The sequence below is a fragment of the Aethalodelphis obliquidens genome, unplaced genomic scaffold (genome assembly GCF_003676395.1).
Source record: "Aethalodelphis obliquidens isolate GAN/ISIS:26980383/991018 unplaced genomic scaffold, ASM367639v1 scaffold28, whole genome shotgun sequence".
In the NCBI taxonomy this organism is placed as follows: Eukaryota; Metazoa; Chordata; class Mammalia; order Artiodactyla; family Delphinidae; genus Aethalodelphis; species Aethalodelphis obliquidens.
Genome location: NW_020837972.1, coordinates 22,670,850 through 22,692,773, shown reverse-complemented (window position 1 = coordinate 22,692,773; position 21,924 = coordinate 22,670,850). Strand labels below are relative to the sequence as shown.

The 21,924-nt window shown below is 42.2% G+C and overlaps 1 protein-coding gene across 7 annotated transcripts in view; it reads left to right on the top strand.

Annotated features, from left to right (window-relative positions):
- The first annotated feature begins 11,792 nt into the window (after positions 1-11,792).
- The window catches only part of STX2 (syntaxin 2), a 43,488-nt gene continuing 33,356 nt past the window's right edge, over positions 11,793-21,924 (top strand). For 2 of the 7 annotated variants that reach the window (XM_027125151.1, XM_027125150.1), the window contains exon 1: positions 11,793-12,017. In XM_027125151.1, coding sequence (XP_026980952.1) covers positions 11,988-12,017 — 30 coding nt within the window. In that variant the 5' untranslated portion in view covers positions 11,793-11,987. The remainder of the gene's footprint in view (positions 12,018-21,924) is intronic. The other 5 variants (XM_027125145.1, XM_027125146.1, XM_027125147.1 and 2 more) reach the window with 3 other exon arrangements.

Below are 21,924 nucleotides of genomic sequence, written 5' to 3'. Positions count from 1 at the left end.
GGAAATAACTACCGCAGAGCAGAATAAAGAAAAAAAGAATAAAAATAATTGAGGACAGTCTCAGAGACCTCTGGGACAATATTAAACACAACAACATTTAAATTATAGGGGCCCCAGAAGAAGAAGAGAAAAAGAAAGGGACTGAGAAAATATTTGAAGAGATTATAGTTGAAAACTTGCCTAATATGAGAAAGGAAATAGTCAATCAAGTCCAGGAAGCACAGAGAGTCCCATACAGGATAAATCCAAGGAGAAACATGCCAAGACACATATTAATCAACCTATCAAAAATTAAATACAAAGAAAAAATATTAAAAGTAGCAAGGGAAAACCAACAATTAACATACAAGGGAATCCCCATAAGGTTAACAGCTGATCTTTCAGCAGGAGCTCTGCAAGCCAGAAGGGAGTGGCAGGACATATTTAAAGTGATGATAGGGAAAAGACCATAACCAAGATTACTCTACCCAGCAAGGATCTCATTCAGATTTGATGGAGAAATTAAAACCTTTACAGACAAACAAAAGCTAAGAGAATTCAGCACCACCAAAACAGCTTTACAACAAATGCTAAAGGAACTTCTCTAGGCGGGAAACATGAGAGAAGGAAAAGACCTACAAAAACAAACCCTAAACAATTAAGAAAATGGTAATAGAAACATACATGTCGATAATTACCTTAAATGTAAATGGATTAAATGCTCTAACCAAAAGACATAGACTGGCTGAATGGATATGAAAATAAGACCCATATATATGCTGTCTACAAGAGACCCACTTCAGACCTAGGGACACATACAGACAGAAAGTGAAGGAATGGAAAAAGATATTCCATGCAAATGGAAATCAAAAGAAAGCTGGAGTAGCAATTCTCATATCAGATGAAATAGACTTTAAAATAAAGACTATTACAAGAGACAAAGAAGGACACTACATAATGACCAAGGGATCAATCCAAGAAGAAGATATAACAATTAGAGATATTTATGCACCCAACATAGGAGCATCTCAGTACATAAGGCAAACGCTAACAGCCATAAAAGGGGAAATTGACAGTAACACAATAATAGTAGGGGACTTTAACACCCCACTTTCACCAATGGACAGGTCATCCAAAATGAAAATAAATAAGGAAACACAATCTTCAAATAACACATTAGACAAGATGGACTTAATTGATATTTATAGGACATTCCATCCAAAAACATCAGAATACACTTTCTTCTCAAGTGCTCGTGGAACATTCCCCAGGATAGATCATATCTTGGGTCACAAATCAAGCCTTGGTAAATTGAAGAAAATTGAAATCGTATCAGGTATCTTTTCTGGCCACAACGCTATAAGAGTAGATATCAATTACAGGGAGAAAAAACTGTAAAAATACAAACACATGGAGGCTAAACAATACACTACTAAATAACCAAGAGATCACTGAAGAAATAAAGGAGGAAATAAAAAAATACCTGGAAACAAATGACAATGAAAACACGACAACCCAAAACCTATGGGATGCAGCAAAAGCAGTTCTAAGAGGGAAGTTTATAGCAATACGAGCCTACCTCAAGAAACAAGAAAAATCTCAAGTAAACAACCTAACCTTACACCTAAAGCAATTAGAGAAAGAAGAATAAAAAAACCCCAAGTATCCAATAAAGATGTTAAAAAAAAAACAAAAAACCCAAAGTTAGCAGAAGGAAAGAAATCATAAAGATCAGATCAGAAATAAATGAAAAAGAAATGAAGGAAACGATAGCAAAGATCAATAAAACTAAAAGCTGGTTCTTTGAGAAGATAAACAAAATTGATAAACCATTAGCCACACTCATCAAGAAAAAAAGGAAAAAGACTCAAATCAATAGAATTAGAAGTGAAAAAGGAGAAGTAACAACAGACACTGCAGAAATACACAGGATCATGAGAGATTACTACAACCAACTATATGCTAATAAAATGGACAACCTGGAAGAAATGGACAAATTCTTAGAAAAGCACAACCTTCCAAGACTGAACCAGGAAGAAATAGAAAATATAAACAAACCAATTACAAACACTGAAATTGAAACTGTGGTTAAAAATCTTCCAACAAACAAAAGCCCAGGACCAGATGGCTCCACAGGCGAATTCTATCAAACATTTAGAGAAGAGATAACACCTATCCTTCTCAAACTCTTCCAAAATATGGCAGAAGGAGGAACACTCCCCAACTCATCCTACGAGGCCACCATCACCCAGATACCAAAACCAGACAAAGATGTCACAAGAAAAGAAAACCAGAGGCCAATATCACTGAGGAACATAGAGGCAAAAATCCTCAACAAAATACTAGCAAACGGAATCCAACAGCACATTAAAAGATCATACACCATAATCAAGTGGGGTTTATCCCAGGAATGCAAGGATTCTTCAATATACGCAAATCAATCAATGTGATAAACCATATTAACAAATTGAAGGAGAAAAACCATATGATCATCTCAATAGATGCAGAAAAAGCTTTTGACAAAATTCAACACCGATTTATGATAAAAACCTTCCAGAAAGTAGGCATAGAGGGAACTTACCTTAACATAATAAAGCCCATGTATGACAAACCCACAGCCAACATCGTCCTCAATGGTGAAAAACTGAAACCATTTCCCCTAAGATCAGGAACAAGACAAGGTTGCCCACTCTCACCACTTTTATTCAACAAAGTTTTGGAAGTTTTAGCCACAGCAATCAGAGAAGAAAAAAATAAATAAATAAAAGGAATCCAAATTGGAAAAGAAGAAGTAAAGCTGTCACTGTTTGCAGATGACATGATACTATACATAGAGAATCCTAAAGATGCTACCAGAAAACTACTAGAGCTAATCAATTAATTTGGTAAAGTAGCAGGATACAAAATTAATGCACAGAAATCTCTTGCATTCTTTTACCCTAATGAAAAGTCTGAAAGAGAAATTAAGGAAACACTCCCATTTACCACTGCAACAAAAAGAATGAAATACCTAGGAATAAACCTACCTAAGAAGACAAAAGCCCTGTATGGAGAAAACTATAAGACACTGATGAAAGAAATTAAAGATGATACAAACAGATGGAGATATATACCATGTTCTTGAATTGGAAGAATCAACATTGTGAAAATGACTCTACTACCCAAAGCAATCTACAGATTCGATGTAATCCCTATCAAACTACCAATGGCATTTTTTACAGAACTAGAACCAAAAATTTCACAGTTTATGTGGAAACACAAAAGACCCCGAATAGCCAAAACAATCTTGAGAAAGTAAAATGGAGCTGGAGGAATCAGGCTCCCTGACTTCAGACTATACTACAAAGCTACAATAATCAAGACAATATGGTACTGGTGCAAAAAGAGAAATATAGATCAATGGAACAGGATAGAAAGCCCAGAGATAAACCCATGCACATATGGTCACCTTATCTTTGATAAAGGAGGCGAGAATATACAAATGCAAAAAGACAGCCTCTTCAATAAGTGGTGCTGGGAAAACTGGACAGCTACATGTAAAGAATGAAATTAGAACACTCCCTAACACCATACACAAAAGTAAACTCAAAATGGATTAAAGACCTAAATGTAAGGCCAGACACTATCAAACTCTTAGAGGAAAACATAGGCAGAACACTCCATGACATAAATCACAGCAAGATCCTTTTTGACCCACCTCCTAGAGAAATGGAAATAAAAACAAAAATAAACAAATGGGACCGAATGAAACTTAAAAGCTTTTGCACAGCAAAGGAAACCATAAACAAGACAAAAAGACAACCCTCAGAATGGGAGAAAATATTTGCAAATGAAGCAACTGACAAAGGATTAGTCTCCAAAATATACAAGTAGTACATGCAGCTCAATAACAAAAAAAACCAAACAACCCAATCCAAAAATGGGCAGAAGACCTAAATAGACATTTCTCCAAAGAAGACATACAGATTGCCAACAAACACATGAAAGGATGCTCAACATCACTAATCATTAGAGAAATGCAAATCAAAACTACAATGAGGTATCACCTCACACCAGTCAGAATGGCCATCATCAAACAATCTACAAACAATAAATGCTGGAGAGGGTGTGGAGAAAAGGGAACCCTCTTGCACTGTTGGTGGGAATGTAAATTGATACAGCCACTATGGAGAACAGTATGGAGGTGCCTTAAAAAACTAAAAATAGAACTACCATACAACCCAGCAATCCCACTACTGGTCATATATCCTGAGAAAACCATAATTCAAAGAAAGTCATGTACCACAATGTTTATTGCAGCACCCTTTACAATAGCCAGGACATGGAAGCAACGTTAAGTGTCCAGGACATGGAAGCAACCTAAGTGTCCATCGACAGATGAATGGATAAAGAAGATGTGGCACATATATACAATGGAATATTACTCAGCCATGAAAAGAAACGAAATTGAGTTATTTGTAGTGAGGTGGATGGACCTAGAGTCTGTCATACAGAGTGAAATAAGTCAGAAAGAGAAAAACAAATACCGTATACTAACACATATATATGGAATCTAAAAAAAAAAAAAATGTTCTGATAACCTAGAGGCAGGACCGGACTAAAGATGCAGACGTAGAGAATGGACTTGAGGACATGGGGAGGGGGAAGGGTAAGCTGGGATGAAGTAAGAGAGTGGTATGGACATATATACACTACCAAATGTAAAATTGATAGCTAGTGGGAAGCAGCCGCATAGCACAGGGAGACCAGCTCGGTGCTTTGTGACCACCTAGAGGGGTGGGATAAGGAGGGTGGGAGGGAGATGCAAGAGGGAGGGGATATGGGGATATATGTATACATATAACTGATTCACTTTGTTATACAGCAGAAACTAACACACCATTGTAAAGCAATTATACTCCAATAAAGATGTTTTTAAAAATAAATAAATATATTAGAGTCACAAATTTTAAAATAGGTAGGAACTTTGCTAAGTTCAAATTCAAACTCTGCAGCTGGCCAGAAATTCACAAACCTGTAATTTGCCGTTAAGTTTCCCACCACAGTAATAAAGTTTACTTTTGAATGAATACATGTAGTAAGCAAATTTTGCAGCATAAGTTGTTCAACAAATATTTATTACACACCTCCTATGTGCTGGGCCCCATTCCAGGTGTTGGCGAGAATTGCTGAGCAAAGTGGACGAAAACCCCTGCCCTAGATGGAGTTGACATTTCGGAGGAGAAAGACAAATAATAAGCAGCATACAAAATAAGTGGTCAGAGGACATAGGACATAGTTGGTCGGAGGGTGTAGGTATTAAGGAGAAAAAAGAACAAGGTAAGAGGGTTCAGGGTGTGAAGAAGAAATGGAAATTCTTAACAGGGTGCGGCAGGACTGGCCTTGCAGAAAAGGTGTCACTGGACCAAAGTCTTAAAGGAAGTAAGGGACCAAGCTACACAGGTATCTGGGGGAAGAGCATTCAGACAAGCACAGCCAGTGCAAAGGCCCTGAGGTGGCACATGGCTGGCTGGGAGTCAGTGGAGGGAAGTGCAGAGGGAAACAAGGCTCTGGAGGTCTTGGAGGATGTTCAGATTGGGCAGGACCTTGCAGGCCACTGTAAGGACTTTAGTTTTTACTCTGAGTGAGTAATACTTTCTATATATATGGTTTATAAATGGTCCCATCAATCTGCACATCATGTTATCAGTGTGCTGTAACCTCCAGAGCGTTGGCTTCACTTCAGTGTACTGAAGAATCAACCATTTCTGATGGATGAATCCGGTGGGAAAAATAAAACCGATGATCTAGATGAAAATTCTAGGCTGCGTAAGAGAAGGCTGGAGCCAATGTGTTGGGGTGTACATCACCCTTAACTGTGAGTCTCTGCCCTGTGAATTGTCCATGATTCCCACCGTGATTTCAGGAGGCATTTGGTTCTCTTCTAGCTCTGTGTAGGCCCTTCTCATGCTGTGGCACCTAAATGTATGATTTATTTATTCAGTTCATGTCAACCCAAAACACAGCTATGTGGGGAGGACAGATAGAAGGATCAGTGTGTCACCATCCTTGCCCTATTCATTCTTTCATTCATTTATTTGTAACACTCCTTGAAAAGGGACACATAATATTAAGAAATATGCCCTATCTTCCAGGAGCTAAATTCCTAATTTTAGTAAATGACTATATTAGTTTTCTGTTATTGACATAACGAGTTATCGAAAACTCAGCAGCTTCAGACAATACATATCTATTAGCTCACAGTTCCATAGGTCAGAAATCTGGGTGGCCCAGCTGTGTTCTCTGCTTGGGTTTCATAAGGCTGAAATCAAAGTGTCAATGCCCGGGCCCTTATAGGGAGGTATAAGGAAGAATCGGCTTCCAAGCCCACGCAGGTTGTTGGTAGAACCCAGTTCCTTGCAGATATTGGACAGAGGGCCCCATTTCCTTGCTGGTTGTCAGCTGGTGTCCACCCTTAGTGCCTAGAAGTCTCTTGGGTCCTTGCACATGACCCTTCATTTCAGAGTCAGTGATGGGGCATTGACACCTCACATTTGCACTTTCTCTGACAGCCCGCTCCTGCCACACCTTTTTCACCTGCAGAAAGTTCTTTGCTTGCGAGGGCTGAGGTGACTAGACTGGGCCCACCCCTACTAATCCAGGAAAGTCCCAGTGCCTGCAAGACCCCTTTTGCCATATAAGGTAACAAAGTCACAGGTTCTAAGGATTAGGGTGTGGCCATCTATAGGGGGACATTATGATGCCAATGCCATTATCCCAATGACTAATGGCCTTTCTCGTTGCCCCCGTTCTCTCTGCCTTCTCTCCTTTCTAAGGTGGCCTACTGTAGGAGAGGATACCTTTTCAGGCCTTGTCTAAGTCCAACTCACAATGACCCCCTTTCTTCGAGAACCACCCCCATCCATCATGGGGGTGGTAATCAGATTCTCTTTCTTAGGAACACAGGCCTCTTTCAATCTTGATAAGCAGCTGTTTTGAACGAACTACCACGATCTAATATTTTGATCCTCAGAGACATTTGACTGCCTATGTATGGAAGTAATAAGGAAAAATTGACAAATTATGTATTAGTAGTCACACCCTCATTCTTCCCCTGGCAGGATAAGAAAGTTCTGGTTGACAATTCAACGTTATCCAACTGCTCCCCCTATTATATGCTTTCGAATAATCTGTTGGGGGGAGGCGGAGGAAAAGGTAGGGCCAATACTTATTGGAGAGAAATTAACGATGGTGGTGGATGGACGGAAAGTGCTGACCCAGTACGAGTGCCCTGGTGGGTAAGTTTAGAGGGTGCTGAGTGAGAAAAAGAGTACTCTGGGAACTGTAGGGTATAAAAGACATGAAACACTAGAAGACTGTAGAAAGGATTTAAAGAGTGATCTTGAGGGTTACAAATGAGACCTCTTTTAATATTCTTAGGGATAACTTAATAAAGATTGGAATCATTTTTAATTGCTTTGACTGTGGGACTCCATTTTTTCAAGTGAGATGCCACATTCTGAATCCAGGGAACATTTATGGATAAACACATTTAGTCAAAATTGTTCTGACATCAGTAAGGATTCATTAAGAAAGTGTCTTCCAGAGGGAACCGAGTTAGGGTAATTCAAGGCCTTAATTAGGGCTCTACACAGTACAATGGAAAGACCACAATGTCTTCCTTTTTCATTTCTTGCTAGTGAGTTTACCTTCCCTGGGATGGAGTGGCATGGGGTGGTTATTCCGCTCCGCAGAACCCCTTGTCCTTCTGCAGGGTTTGGCCCTGTTCATTAGACCTCCCTCTGCCAGTGAATTCGGGTCAGGCATTTCCGGTCCCAGGGAGGTCACATGACCGAGTTTGACCTATCACAGCCGCAGAGCCACCTGACTGGTGATTGGTTCGGGGGTAGACAAATGACCCCAGTTGATCCAATCAGAGTGAAGTTCGGGAATCTGGGCCTGCTGCCCAGAGAAGGTGCTCTTTTCTTTTCCCTGGGACTGAATCTGGCTCCCGCCAGAGCCAGAGCCCAGTAAAGAGGAGTCACCTGCGGGATGAAAGCTGAGCCCTGATGGCTGCCTGAGTACCCGGATCAGACCCGCCTGTCTGAGTCACTACTCAAACCTGAGTAGTGTACTACTCAGTACACTACCCCTGTATTTTCCGCTGCCAAGATTTTACTCATTAATCAGCTCTTCAGTATAAAACGTTTATTTATTACAGCTTCTGGCATTGGCGAGTATTGGTGTGTGTGCAGTTTCTCCAGGCTTCATCTTGCACATCTAAGGTTTGCTAAGATTTGATGCTTTCAACAATTTTTAAAGAGCAAATTTTGCAGTGTGCATTTTTAGGAAGTTAATTTTATGTTAATGATTCTTTCTACGAAGGCTAATTTTCCTGAGTAATTTTTTCTGCTGTTGCTAACCAGATATAACTTTTCAATCGGTTTTTAAAATTTGTAACACATTTTACCATGTGTAGTTTAGATTTCTATTACTTGTTAATTGCTTCTAAGAGTAATAAGCATAAATTGATTAAACAGACATCATTCATACTTATTGTTTGCAATTAAGAGGGCAAATGAGTAGGGTGAATCAGTCTCTGGAGGCATAGTGGGGTCAAAATGGGAAAGTCACAGCCTTTCAGCTTGAAAGCTGCCTTTTCACCGCTTCACAGGCAGGAAAATTGAGGCTTAGAGAAATTAGTCTTTTTGTCCTGTTAACCTGAAACAATAAAAATCAGTTATTTTACCAGCAAAATGGGTTTATTCCTGAGCAGCAAAGAATTTCAATTTGGGATGTGCAACTATGGCAACCTACAAGCAAGTCTGGTAGAACAAAAGAAAGGAAACTTATCGAGGAGAAGGGGAACTTGGGAGGGGCTGTTATGAACAAAAAGTCCGTTGGAAGAAACTGGGAATTTGAAATACAGTGGCTTTCATTGGCTGAGGTGTGATGGTCTCTCACTGGCTGAGCTGTTGCCAGGCCAAGAGAAAATCTTCCTCTCGCTGGTGGTAGTAATGTCACTTCCCACAGGGGATGTGAGGTACCATCTCTCCCTGCTGGGATCTGTATTGACATTGAGTGAGAGCACCCGCTCTGGCCTCTTGACTCCATTTTAGTGAGGTTTCCCTTTATTAATTTTCACAGTCCAAAGTTGCACAGAGAGTAAATAGCAGAACTGGGATTCAAAGCCAGGACTGGACATCTATTATTATTATTATTTTTTTAAATTTTATTGAAGTATAGTTGATTTACAATGTGTTAATTTCTGATGTGCAGCAAGGTGATTCAGTTACATATATATATATATATATATATTCTTTTTCATATTCTTTTCCTTTATCACAGGATATTGAATATAGTTCCCTGTGCTATACAGAAGGTCCTTGTTACAATATACAGTATACAATTGTATATACAATCCTATATACAATAGTTTGCATCTGCTAATCCCAAACTCCCAAGCCATCCCTCTGCCACACCCCTCCCCCTTGGCAACCACAAGTCTCTTCTCTATATCTGTGAGTCTGTTTCATAGATAAGTTCATTTGCATCATATTTCAAATTCCACATATAAGTGATACCATATGGTATTTGTCTTTCTCTCTCTGACTTGCTTTACTTAGTATGATAGTCTCTAGGTCCAACCATGTTGCTGCAAATGGCATTATTTCATTCTTTTTTAATGGCTGAGTAGTATTCCACTGTATATATGTACCACATCTTCTTTATCCATTCCTCTGTTGATGGACGTTTAGGTTGCTTCCATGTCTTGGCTATTGTGAATAGTGCTGCTATGAACATTGGGGTGCATGTATCTTTTTGAATTAGAGTTTTTGAACATCTATTATTTTATTTTACAAATTGTGTATTGAGTGCCTACAATGTGCCTGACATTTTGTAGGAATCGGAGACACAATAGTGAACAAAACAGACCAAAGCCCCTATTCCCTGGGACCTTACATTTCAGAGGTAGCTTACCTCTTAGTCTGTAAATTCTCACAGCAATGTATTAGGATGTCTTCATTCTAAGTGAAAAAACTGAAAAAGGAATTCATTGGCTCGTGAAAGTCCTGCGGTATGTGGGTTTCAAGTACTGCTTGACACAGGAGCTCAAATGCTGTGTCCGGGACCAGGTGTTTTTCTACCCTTGCTCAGTTTTACCCCCTTTATATTAACTCCAGTCTCAGAAAAGCTCTGTACAATTGCTGCCGCCTCACCCTCTGCTCACACCTCATTTTAATTGCTTAGTCAAAAGGGAGGATTTTTGTTCAACCCATATCCATCAAATTATTGATTTTGATTTAAATTATGAAAAACATAACAAAGTCATAAATGAAGAAGAGACAAATTTGCCCCTGGTCCACCCAAGTTTAAGTCCCTATCTTTGGTTTCTAAACTGTCTAGTCTCTGCTTCCCCTGCTCCCCTACTATAATCCAAGAACCCAGTCATGCCCAGAACCAAACCCCAAATTCCCTGCTTTTTCTGTCTAGACTATTCTCAAATATATTTCTTATGGCTGCTTTCTTTACCTTAGATCATAGCACAAAAGACACCTATTCAAGGAGGTAGTAAAGAATTTAACCTTGTCCAAAAAGCAATCTGTCCTTTGCTCTCACTCCTGGAAGTAGTATGTGTTTGCCTGGGGGCCTTTGGACTAGCCAGAGAGCGCCAATGTGATTTGGGTTACATGGGTACAGGTCAACCTGGAGACTTAGATCAACCAGGAGGGTAATCAATCAACAGTCATGCCTATGCAATGGAGCCCCAATAAAAACTCAGAATTTGGTGGCTTGGGTGAGATTTCCTGGTTGGTGACTTCGTGTATATTGACACACATCAATGCTTGAAAGTAATGTGCCCTGACTGCCCAAGGAGAAGACAACAGAAGCCTCCCATTTGGTGCAACCGGTCTCCCCCCATGCACCTCTGCCCTTCGCTGATGTTAATCTGTATCCTTCCCCTGCGATAAACCCTGTCAGCACTGCAGTTTTTAGTGAATTCTGAGTCCCTCCAGTGAATTATTGAACTTGAGTGTGGTTGGGGGAACCCCCAGAACTTGTAGTTGGTGTCAGAAGTGAGAGTGGTCTTGGGGACTGTTCCCTCTAACTTTGTTGGGCTAAACTCTGGCGCCTCCTATGCCCACCTTTCTGATGTAGCCAGCCCTCTTTCAGCTCTCCTCCAAGTGCATGCCCCTATTTTCTTTGCTTATTTATTTATCTGCTTCTGTATCCTATTTCTCCACTAGAACTGCATCCCAAGGCCTGAGTCCCTGCATATCACCATCCCATGCCATTTTAAGTTATAGTCTTTGTTATGTTCGTTAAGCATTATAGGCCTTACTTTATCTCTTGTCCTTTATTCACACAAAAGGCTGGTATGAAGCCTTAAAGAGAAGGCCTATGTTCAGAATACGCATATGCAAAGCTGCACCCAGCTCATCTCCATAGGTTTGCTAAATTTGTCACCAAATTTACCACGAATTTTTAAAATAAATAAAATGAATGCGAAAACACAAAAGCAATCAAGAAGGGTAAAAGGTGCATCTAATTGACCAGGCTAAGAGGCCGACAGAACGCAGCTCGGCCGGGCCCCGCCCCTCCATGGCCAGCCCCGCCTTTTCCTCAACAGGCCCCGCCCCTCCACTTTCAGTGAGGTTCTGCCCCTTCCCCCACCAGGTCCTGTCCCTGTCCCGGCCTAAGAGGCCCCGCCTCTTTCCCCTCTCTGGCCGGCCCCTTCCCTCCCCGATAGTCCCCGCCCACCCCGCCAAGGCTCCTCCCCTCCCCGGCGGGCCCCGCCCCTCGGGCCGCGGCATTCCCCCAGGAAGGCTCCCGCCGTCTGCGTGGGCCTGGGCGCGGCGCGGGCCGGGCGTACGCAGAGCGCGCCGGCGCGGTTGCCGTGGCAGCGCCGGCGGAGGGGACGGCGACCGGCGGGCTGAGGCGGCGGCGGGGCCACCGAGAGGTCGCGGCCGGCCGGAGGCGGCGCCGGGCAGGCCTGAGCGGCGGCGCGCGGCGCCCGGCCCGCGGGGATGCGGGACCGGCTGCCGGACCTGACGGCGGTGAGTGGCGGACGGATAGCGGTTCGGGCCGGGAGCACTGGGGGAGCGGGCGTTGGCCGGGGCCTGGCGGGAGGGGGTCGCGGGCCGGGCTGGGGCCGGGGGCGCGGGGACGGGCGGGAAGGGGAGGCCAGGTCGGGGGGCGCCGGCCCGTCGGGGCGGCCTAGCGGGTGGGGTCGGGGCGGGGGCGCAGGGCTCCCCCAGCCCGCAGCGCCCCGCGTAGGTCGCCGTCCCCCAGTCCCCCGGACGCCCCGACAGCCCAGAGGCGGGCACTGTTCTGCCCTCGCTTCCGCGCGGGGGGGAAAACAGCTTTTGAAAGGGCGTCTCAGGGGAGCGGCCGGACTGGACCTCGAACCCCTTTTCTGAGCTGGGTTTTGCCGCTTCTTCAGCTTGATTCGTTCCCTGGAGTCACTCCATCCTGTCGCCTGGTTTGAATCCTTGCACAGCACTCAGCACGACCAGAAATTACTTGCTGAATTATGGTCCGTCCCACCCTAGTGGGTGTCAGCTCCTGGGGAGCAGGACTTGTCCCCTCGCCCCCTGTCTTGTCCCTGGGGTCTAAGATGGGGCCCCGCGCGGTGGGAGTGAATGCACCTGACGCGCCTCCGTCGGGGGGCCCTTGCCGGGCTGGATGCTGGGAGGGAGCGGCGAGGCAGGTACGGAGCGGCGCCTTTTGTTTCCCCTGTAAATAGTTTGCTTTGTGCTTGTTTACTGCCAGTAAGCCCAGCTAGTGGAGCGTGTAGGTGCTCAGTGAGTAGCGACAGCAGATTACCGATTATTTTAGTAAGAGAACAGTGTTTTGTTCACTTAGGCGTTGGACTAGTGTTTGATGCATTTCACAGACAATACTGTGAATGAGATGGTGACGTTGAAACTGTAGTGGATGTTTATACTGTGGGAGAGTTGAAAAATTTTAGGCCAACAGAATTAATTCTTTTTCTTTAAAAATATTCAATACAAGTACTAATTGTGCTGAACGTTTGCATTTTGTTTCCCAGTGCACAGAATCCCTGGCAGCCTCAGACCTGCGCTAGGCCCACTGCCCTAAGGCATCCATTGAATGTCATGAATTAACTTCTCTTCTTTGCTTCTAGAATGGATCTAGCTGTGCCCCAGGCTTAGGAAGTAGAGAGAATAGTCAGATTATTATCTGTGTTCTGTCCGCCAGATGAGGAATCTTAGTTCAGAAAGGCAGTGAATTATTCATTCTTAAGATTATGGAAATTATGCTTTTACAGTCATCCCCAGATAGTTTCTTCATAGTGATTTTTCTTTCCTTCCTTTTTTTGTTAACGGTCAGGTACTTTGACCTCTGCACTTTGCAGGTCAGCGTCCTGTGAAACAGCAAATTACTGTTCTGTTATCTCACTCAAGGGAGTATCTTTCCTTGTTAGAAGTAGAAGCTCAAATATTTGTTAAGAAATGACGAATGTATCACGAGAGGATAGCCAAATTTTTGAATGTTGGGGAATAGTAGAAAAGATGTGTCAGTGGAGCATGTGACAAGCTTTTCTTGGCTTGATTAGCAAAAAATAAAGACAGTTATTTATTACTCTTCAGCGTATGTGTATTTCAGCTCTCATGGCAACAGTGTTCGTAAGAACAAGTTTTGATCTAGAATTTTAGAGCAAGAAGTGACCTCTTCTGGTCCAATATCATCTTGCTGTAGATGAAGACTAAGCAGCTGTAGAGCGAGTTAGCAGAAGTTTCTACGTCTGGAGTCGTCGAATCTTGGGCAGAGAATTTTTAAACCTCTCAAAACTTCACTTTTCCTGTATATAAAGTGGGGATAGTAACATCTTTCTTGTCTACTCTCATGGAAGAAGCTGTGAAACATAAAATTATCTGTTGCGTGTGCCACTCTGGGAGAAGGTGGGAGAGAGAAAACGGTCTGTAATTACAGGTGCTCTTAATATTTATTAGTTTTTAAAAATGTTTTCAGGAAGTTATAAAAAGGAACCTTCTCCCTGGCATAAAATATTAAGTTAAAATTGACATACTTAAAGTTTGATAACTTTTAATATTTAAAAACTTCTCTGAAAATTATCAGATATAAAAGATAATTTTTTTTCCAGGAAATGTGTCCTCTCCAAGTAGTTCTTGGAGAAGTTGACTGTCCTTTCACAACCGTGTTTCTAAATGGCTGGTGTTTTTTTCCTAGGTAAAGTTTAATATTTAATTTTGGTAGTTAAAATGCCTGTCATGTCCACATTGACAAAATATTTGTGATGCGTCCTAAAGATTTCTTTATTAGCTGCTAAGGATTCCTCCTGAGAAGAAGATTCCCACTGGTAACTACTCAGAAAGGACTTAGAAGTTAGTTTGTCTAATACAGTTTGTCAAATATAGAGTTAGCTGCTTCTAAGCAGTGATTCTCCTTTTGAGCAGCCAGTTCATCTGGGTGCAGAAAGTTTAACTGACTTGCCCAAGATTGCCTAAACTCTAAATCCAGAAAGATGTTTCTGGATTATAAAAAAATAAAAGGACGACCCATTCAGCAGGCACTTGAGTGCCAGTGCTCTACGAGGTAATGTGCTAGGTGCAGGGGACACAGAAATGAACAGGGTGTGTGCAGTGGGTGTGCACAGCCCAGGGAAGGAAGAGTGAAGAAGCAGAAGGAAATACTGTTTAGGAAATAAGTCAATCAGAACGGAATTGCTGTCCTGTAAGATAATGACCCCAAATATATTTTGATTACCTTTAAGAAAAGTTTGCAAATGCAACTGGCTATATTTATTATAGTTAAAAATAGAAAAATTGCAAATTTCAACTGTGGGAATTTGCAGGGTAATAAACATAAACACACAGTAGCTATGTGGTATTCATTAGTAGATGTATGAGAAAATTACCTTTCAAAAACATTTTATTGAAGTATAGTTGATTTACAATGTTGTATTTAATTTCTGCTGTACAGCAAGGTGACTCAGTTATACACATATATATTCTTTCCCATTATGGTTTATCACAGGATGTTGAATATAGTTCCCTGTGCTGTACAGTAGGACCCTGGTGTTTGTTGAGAAAATTACTATTTTTTTAACATCTTTACTGGAGTATAATTACTTTACAATGGTGTATTAGTTTCTGCTTTATAACAAAGTGAATCAGTTATACATATACGTATGTTCCCATATCTCTTCCCTCTTGCGTCTCCCGCCCTCCCACCCTCCCTATCCCACCCCTCTAGGTGGTCACAAACCACCGAGCTTATCTCCCTGTGCTACGAGGCTGCTTCCCACTAGCTATCTATTTTACCTTTGGTAGTGTATATATGTGCATGCCACTCTCTCACTTTGTCACAGCTTACCCTTCCCCCTCCCCATATCCTCAAGTCCATTCTCTAGTAGGTCTGTGTCTTTATTCCCCTCTTACCCCTAGGTTCTTCATGACATTTTTTTTTCTTAGATTCCATATATATGTGTTGGCATACGGTATTTGTTTTTCTCCTTCTGACTTACTTCACTCTGTATGACAGACTCTAGGTCTATCCACCTCACTACAAATAATTCAATTTCATTTCTTTTTGTTTGTTTTTTTGTTTTTGTTTGTTTGTTTTTGCGGTACGCGGGCCTCTCACTGTTGTGGCCCCTCCCGTGTCCGGAGCACACGCTCCGGACTTGCAGGCTCAGCGGCCATGGCTCACGGGCCTAGCCGCTCCGAGGCATGTGGGATCCTCCCGGACCGGGACACGAACCCGTGTCCCCTGCATCGGCAGGCGGGCTCTCAACCACTGCGCCACCAGGGAAGCCCTCGTTTCTTTTTATGGCTGAGTAATATTCCATTGTATATATGTGCCACATCTTCTTTATCCATTCATCTGTTGATGGACACTTAGGTTGCTTCCATGTCCTGGCTATTGTAAATAGAGCTGCAATGAACATTTTGGTACATGACTCTTTTTGAATTATGGTTTTCTCAGGGTATATGCCCAGGAATGGGATTGCTGGGTCGTATGGTAGTTCTATTTGTAGTTTTTTAAGGAACCTCCATACTGTTCTCCATAGTGGCTGTATCAATTTACATTCCTACCAATAGTGCAAGAGTGTTCCCTTTTCTCCACACCCTCTCCAGCATTTATTGTTTCTAGATTTTTTTGATGATGGCCATTCTGACTGGTGTGAGATGATATCTTATTGTAGTTTTGATTTGCATTTCTCTAATGATTAATGATGTTGAGCATTCTTTCATGTGTTTGTTGACAATCTGTATATCTTCTTTGGAGAAATGTCTATTTAGGTCTTCTGCCCATTTCTGGATTGGGTTGTTTGTTTTTTTGTTATTGAGCTGCATGAGCTGCTTGTAAATTTTGGAGATTAATCCTTTGTCAGTTGCTTCATTTGCAAATATTTTCTCCCATTCTGAGGGTTGTCTTTTTGTCTTGTTTATGGTTTCCTTTGCTGTGCAAAAGCTTTTAAGTTTCATTCGGTCCCATTTGTTTATTTTTGTTTTTATTTCCATTTCTCTAGGAGGTGGGTCAAAAAGGATCTTGCTGTGATTTATGTCATAAAGTGTTCTGCCTATGTTTTCCTCTAAGAGTTTGATAGTGTCTGGCCTTACATTTAGGTCTTTAATCCATTTTGAGTGTATTTTTATCTATGGTGTTAGGGAGTGTTCTAATTTCATACTTTTACATGTACCTGTCCAGTTTTCCCAGCACCACTTATTGAAGAGGCTGTCTTTTCTCCACTGTATTTTCTTGCCTCCTTTATCAAAGATAAGGTGACCATATGTGTGTGGGTTTATCTCTGGGCTTTCTATCCTGTTCCATTGATCTATATTTCTGTTTTTGTGCCAGTACCATACTGTCTTGATTACTGTAGCTTTGTAGTATAGTCTGAAGTCAGGGAGCCTGATTCCTCCAGCTCCATTTTTCGTTCTCAAGATTGCTTTGGCTATTCGGGGTCTTTTGTGTTTCCATACAAATTGTGAAATATTTTGTTCTAGTTCTGTGAAAAATGCCAGTGTTAGTTTGATAGGGATTGCATTGAATCTGTAGATTGCTTTGGGTAGTAGAGTCATTTTCACAATGTTGATTCTTCCAATCCAAGAACATGGTATATCTCTCCATCTATTTGTATCATCTTTAATTTCTTTCATCAGTGTCTTATGATTTTCTGCATACAGGTCTTTTGTCTCCTTAGGTAGGTTTATTCCTAGATATTCTTTTTGTTGCAGTGGTAAATGGGAGTGTTTTCTTAATTTCACTTTCAGATTTTTCATCATTAGTTTATAAGAAGGCCAGAGGGCTTCCCTGGTGGCGCAGTGGTTGAGAGTCCGCCTGCCAATGCAGGGGACACGGGTTCGTGCCCTGGTCCGGGAAGATCCCACATGCCGTGGAGCGGCTAGGCTCATGAGCCATGGCCGCTGAGCCTGCAAGTCCGGAGCCTGTGCTCCACAACGGGAGAGGCCACAACAGTGAGAGGCCTGCGTACCGCAGGAAAAAAAAAAAGGAAGAATGCCAGAGATTTCTGTGCATCAATTTTGTATCCTGCTACTTTACCAAATTCTTTGATTAGCTCTAGTAGTTTTCTGGTAGCATCTTTAGGATTCTCTATGTATAGTATCATGTCATCTGCAAACAGTGACAGCTTTACTTCTTTTCCGATTTGGATTCTTTTCCTTTCTTTTTCTTCTCTGATTGCTGTGGCTAGAACTTCCAAAACTATGTTGAATAAGAGTGGAGAGAGTGGGCAACCTTGTCTTGTTCCTGATCTTAGTGGAAATGATTTCAGTTTTTCACCATTGAGGATGATGTTGGCTGTGGGTTTGTCATATATGGCCTTTATTATGTTGAGGAAAGTTCTCTCTATGCCTACTTTCTGCAGGGTTTTTATCATAAATGGGTGTTGAATTTTGTCGAAAGCTTTCTCTGCATCTATTGAGATGATCATATGGTTTTTCTCCTTCAATTTGTTAATATGGTGTATCACGTTGATTGATTTGCATATATTGAAGAATCCTTGCATTCCTGGGATAAACCCCACTTGATCATGGTGTATGATCCTTTTAATGTGCTGTTGGATTCTGTTTGCTAGTATTTTGTTGAGGATGTTTGCATCTATGTTCATCAGTGATATTGGCCTGTAGTTTTCTTTCTCTGTGACATCCTTGTCTGGTTTTGGTATCAAGGTGATGGTGGCCTCGTAGAATGAGTTTGGGCGTGTTCCTCTCTCTGCTATATTTTGGAAGAGTTTGAGAAGGATAGGTGTTAGCTCTTCTCTAAATGTTTGACAGAATTCGCCTGTGAAGCCATCTGGTCCTGGGCTTTTGTTTGTTGGAAGATTTTAAATCACAGTTTCAACTTCAGTGCTTGTGATTGGTCTGTTCATATTTTCTGTTTCTTCCTGGTGCAGTCTCGGCAGGTTGTGCCTTTCTAAGAATCTGTCCATTTCTTCCAGGTTGTCTATTTTATTGGCATAGAGTTGCTTGTAGTAATCTCTCATGATCTCTTGTATTTCTGCAGTGTCAGTTGTTACTTCTCCTTTTTCATTTCTAATTCTATTGTTTTGAGTCTTCTCCCTTTTTTTCTTCATGAGTCTGGCTAATGGTTTATCAATTTTGTTTATCTTCTCAAAGAACCAGCTTTTAGTTTTATTGATCTTTGCTATCGTTTCCTTCATTTCTTTTTCATTTATTTCTGATCTGATCTTTATGATTTCTTTCCTTCTGCTAAATTTGGGGTTTTTTTGTTCTTTCTCTAATTGCTTTAGGTGCAAAGTTAGGTTGCTTATTTGAGATGTTTCCTGTTTCTTAAGGTAGGATTGTATTGCTATAAACTTCCCTCTTAGAACTGCTTTTGCTGCATCCCATAGGTTTTGGGTCATCGTGTCTCCATTGTCATTTGTTTCTAGGTAGAAAATTACTATTTTTAATACCTGAGTTCATGGTGATGAATTGCAAGTATAATTTATGTATGTATGTATGTATGTATTTATTTTTGGCTGCACTGGGTTTTCGTTGCTGCGCGCGGGCTTTACTCTAGTTGCAGCGAGCGGGGGCTTCTCATTGTGGTGGCTTCTTTTGTTGTGGAACACGGGCTCTAGGCACGCGGGCTTCAGTAGTTGTGGCTCGTGGGCTCTAGAACGCAGGCTCAGTAGTTGTGGCACATGGGCTTAGTTGCTCTGCAGCATGTGTGATCTTCCCAGACCAGGGATCGAACCCTTGTCCCCTGCACTGGCAGGCGGATTCTTAACCACTGCGCCACCAGGGGAGTCCCACAAGTATAACTTTTTAAGCGGCAGGAAAAACTGCCCAGATATTTTTAAGGTTCTTTTTTGGCAGCTCAGATTGCACGCAGAGTGCAGATTGTTATGTAGTAAAGTTTCAGGTTCCAATTTGTAAAATAAAAACATTTTTTTCTAAGTACTTCGCTGAAACTTAAAATACTGAGAATTTCATAATACATGTATAATTTAATATATGAATATATCTCTAATTTTGAATGTTTATGGTTTAGAATTTCATAATTTACTAAATCCTGTATCATCATACAGACAGTTCCCACAGTTGGAATCTATATAGTTTCTCCAGGAAGTATAATAAATATCCGTTTGTATACAAAATAAAAGAGCAAAGCCTGTACCTTTCCACAGGTTAATTACTTCTGGTTTTTAACTTCAAGTCTATTCATTCTGAATGTAAGGAATAGAGAACCTAAGCGGTAACCAGCACCCTCACTCCCGCAGATCGCCTTGTTCCAGTCTCTGTTGTTCCCATGTGCCCTTCCGCTCCGGCCCTTGCACACGCTGCTCCATGTGTGTGTCTCTCTCCCCCTTTCTCTGCCGGCCCCACCCCTTCTTTTGTTTTGTTTTGTTTTGTTTTGTTTTGTTTTTTTTCCTTTGCGGTACACGGGCCTCTCACTGTTGTGGCCTGTCCCGTTGCGGAGCACAGGCTCCGGATGCACAGGCTCAGCAGCCATGGCTCATGGGCCCAGCTGCTCTGTGGCATGCGGGATCCTCCTGGACTGGGGCACGAACCCGTGTCCCCTGCATCGGCAGGCGGACCCCCAACCACCGCCCCACCAGGGAAGCCCCCCCACCCCTTCTTTTGGCCTCAGTTCAGACATCACCACCAGGAAGTCTTCCCACCCTCCTTCCCCCTTGGGTCCCCAGAGATCTTCCTGTCTGTGCATCTGAACACACACGAGGTCCTGTTTTCTTCCTGCGCCCTCCCTCAGACTCTGCACCGTTTCCAGGGCAGATGTGTGCTGTCAGGTTTGCTCTGAAGACTCAGGATTCTGCACAAAGCACCTGCTAGGTGTGTATTGAGTCGTGTGTTTGCTTTTGAAAATGCACAGGGTTAGGGAGATGCAGATGACAGTGGACTCTGTTGTCTTCAAGGTTCTTTGGGTTGCAAGGGACAGAAACCCCTTAGCTAAAACAGAAAAGGGAGATTGATTAAAGGGTAGAATGGGGCCTCAGACTCAGGGCGGGCTGTGCCGTGAGACCTCACGAGGAGATGGAACCAGGGCCAGTGAGCAACCAAGCCCGCCTCTGTCCTTGACTTTCGTCTGCCGTGCTGCTTCTCACTGTGTGTGTCTGTGTCTTTGTTTCCTGGTTTCTCTGTCCTTCTGTGTGTGCTTTCTCTCCGCTCCACCCCCATCTCTGTCTCATCTCTCTGCTCTTCATTCATTCCTTCAGCTGATCTCTACTGAGTGGCTGCTACGTACCAGGCACTGTTTCAGGCGTGAGTTATGACAAGACCCTTGAAGTCCTTGCTCCCCTGAAACGTGTCATGGGGGAGGGGACAAGAAACAGCTAAGTCAATGAGCAATAAAATGCCTTTCCCGGTAACTGCTGGGGAGGAAATGAAACAGGGGGAGTGGGTGTGGGCGTGGCTGTTTTGGGCTGGGCCATCAGGGGTCTCTGATCGGGGGAAGTCTCTGAGCTGAGATCTGAATGAGAAGGAGCCAGCCGGGCACAGGTCTGGGAGGTGGGCACTGGGCAGAAGGCACGGCCAGCCCCAGGGCTCTGCTGTGGGCACAGGTTGGTGTGAAGGACAGGAAGGTGGTGAGTTTGATTGTCAGTGGTGAGCAAAACATGAGAGATGAGGAGAAATCTTTAAACATACCTTCGAGAGGAGAAAAACAGAAGCATTTGTGCAATACAGTGTTATTTATGTAAAGTGTAAGTACCCGCAGTATTTATATAATATTAATAATGGAGACAAATATGAAGTAAAAATATAAAACATGAAACAGTGTAATATTCTACCTAGGGCATGAAACTACGACTGATTACATACATATATGGGAAAGAAATGCGACTGACATTCGACGGCACAATTACCACCTGGCCAACAGTCAGCTTTTACCTATTTTTAATTACAAGTATTCGTCTATTACTGAAGCAATGTAATTTTGAAATTAACGTATTGTAGCAGCAAAGCTACTACAACCATTGTACATATTTCAAGATAATTATTTCCTCACAATTATCATTTGCATGGAAGGCCCTAGTATATGTGTATTTGGAGAACAACCTGGAGAAAAATCCAGTGTTTTATCCAACTTTGGATTCTACTAATTTGTGATAATTCAGCTTCTGAATTATCTAAACGGCATTCCAGTGACAAATGATTCATCTCTGTTAAATAGTCTCTAAACATGGAAGCTACTTGATGTCTCTTCCTCAGAACAGTTTTTACAGAGAGAATTGTGTTTTAATACACTGCTGCTTTTAAGGAGAATTGTTTTAAAATTTAACAGAAATGGAAAGTTGATATTTGGATGTTCATGTTGCACTCTGACACTTTAGAAATCAAGTTGGAGAGCATTCCCACTGCTCACAGTAAATGCTTTGCCACAAATCGTTTTGTTACAGACGATAAGTACACTGTCGTAACCAGCAGCTACTGTACAGGGATCACACCGTCTCCGCTAGAAAGGTTGAACGTGGGCTTCACTGAAGAC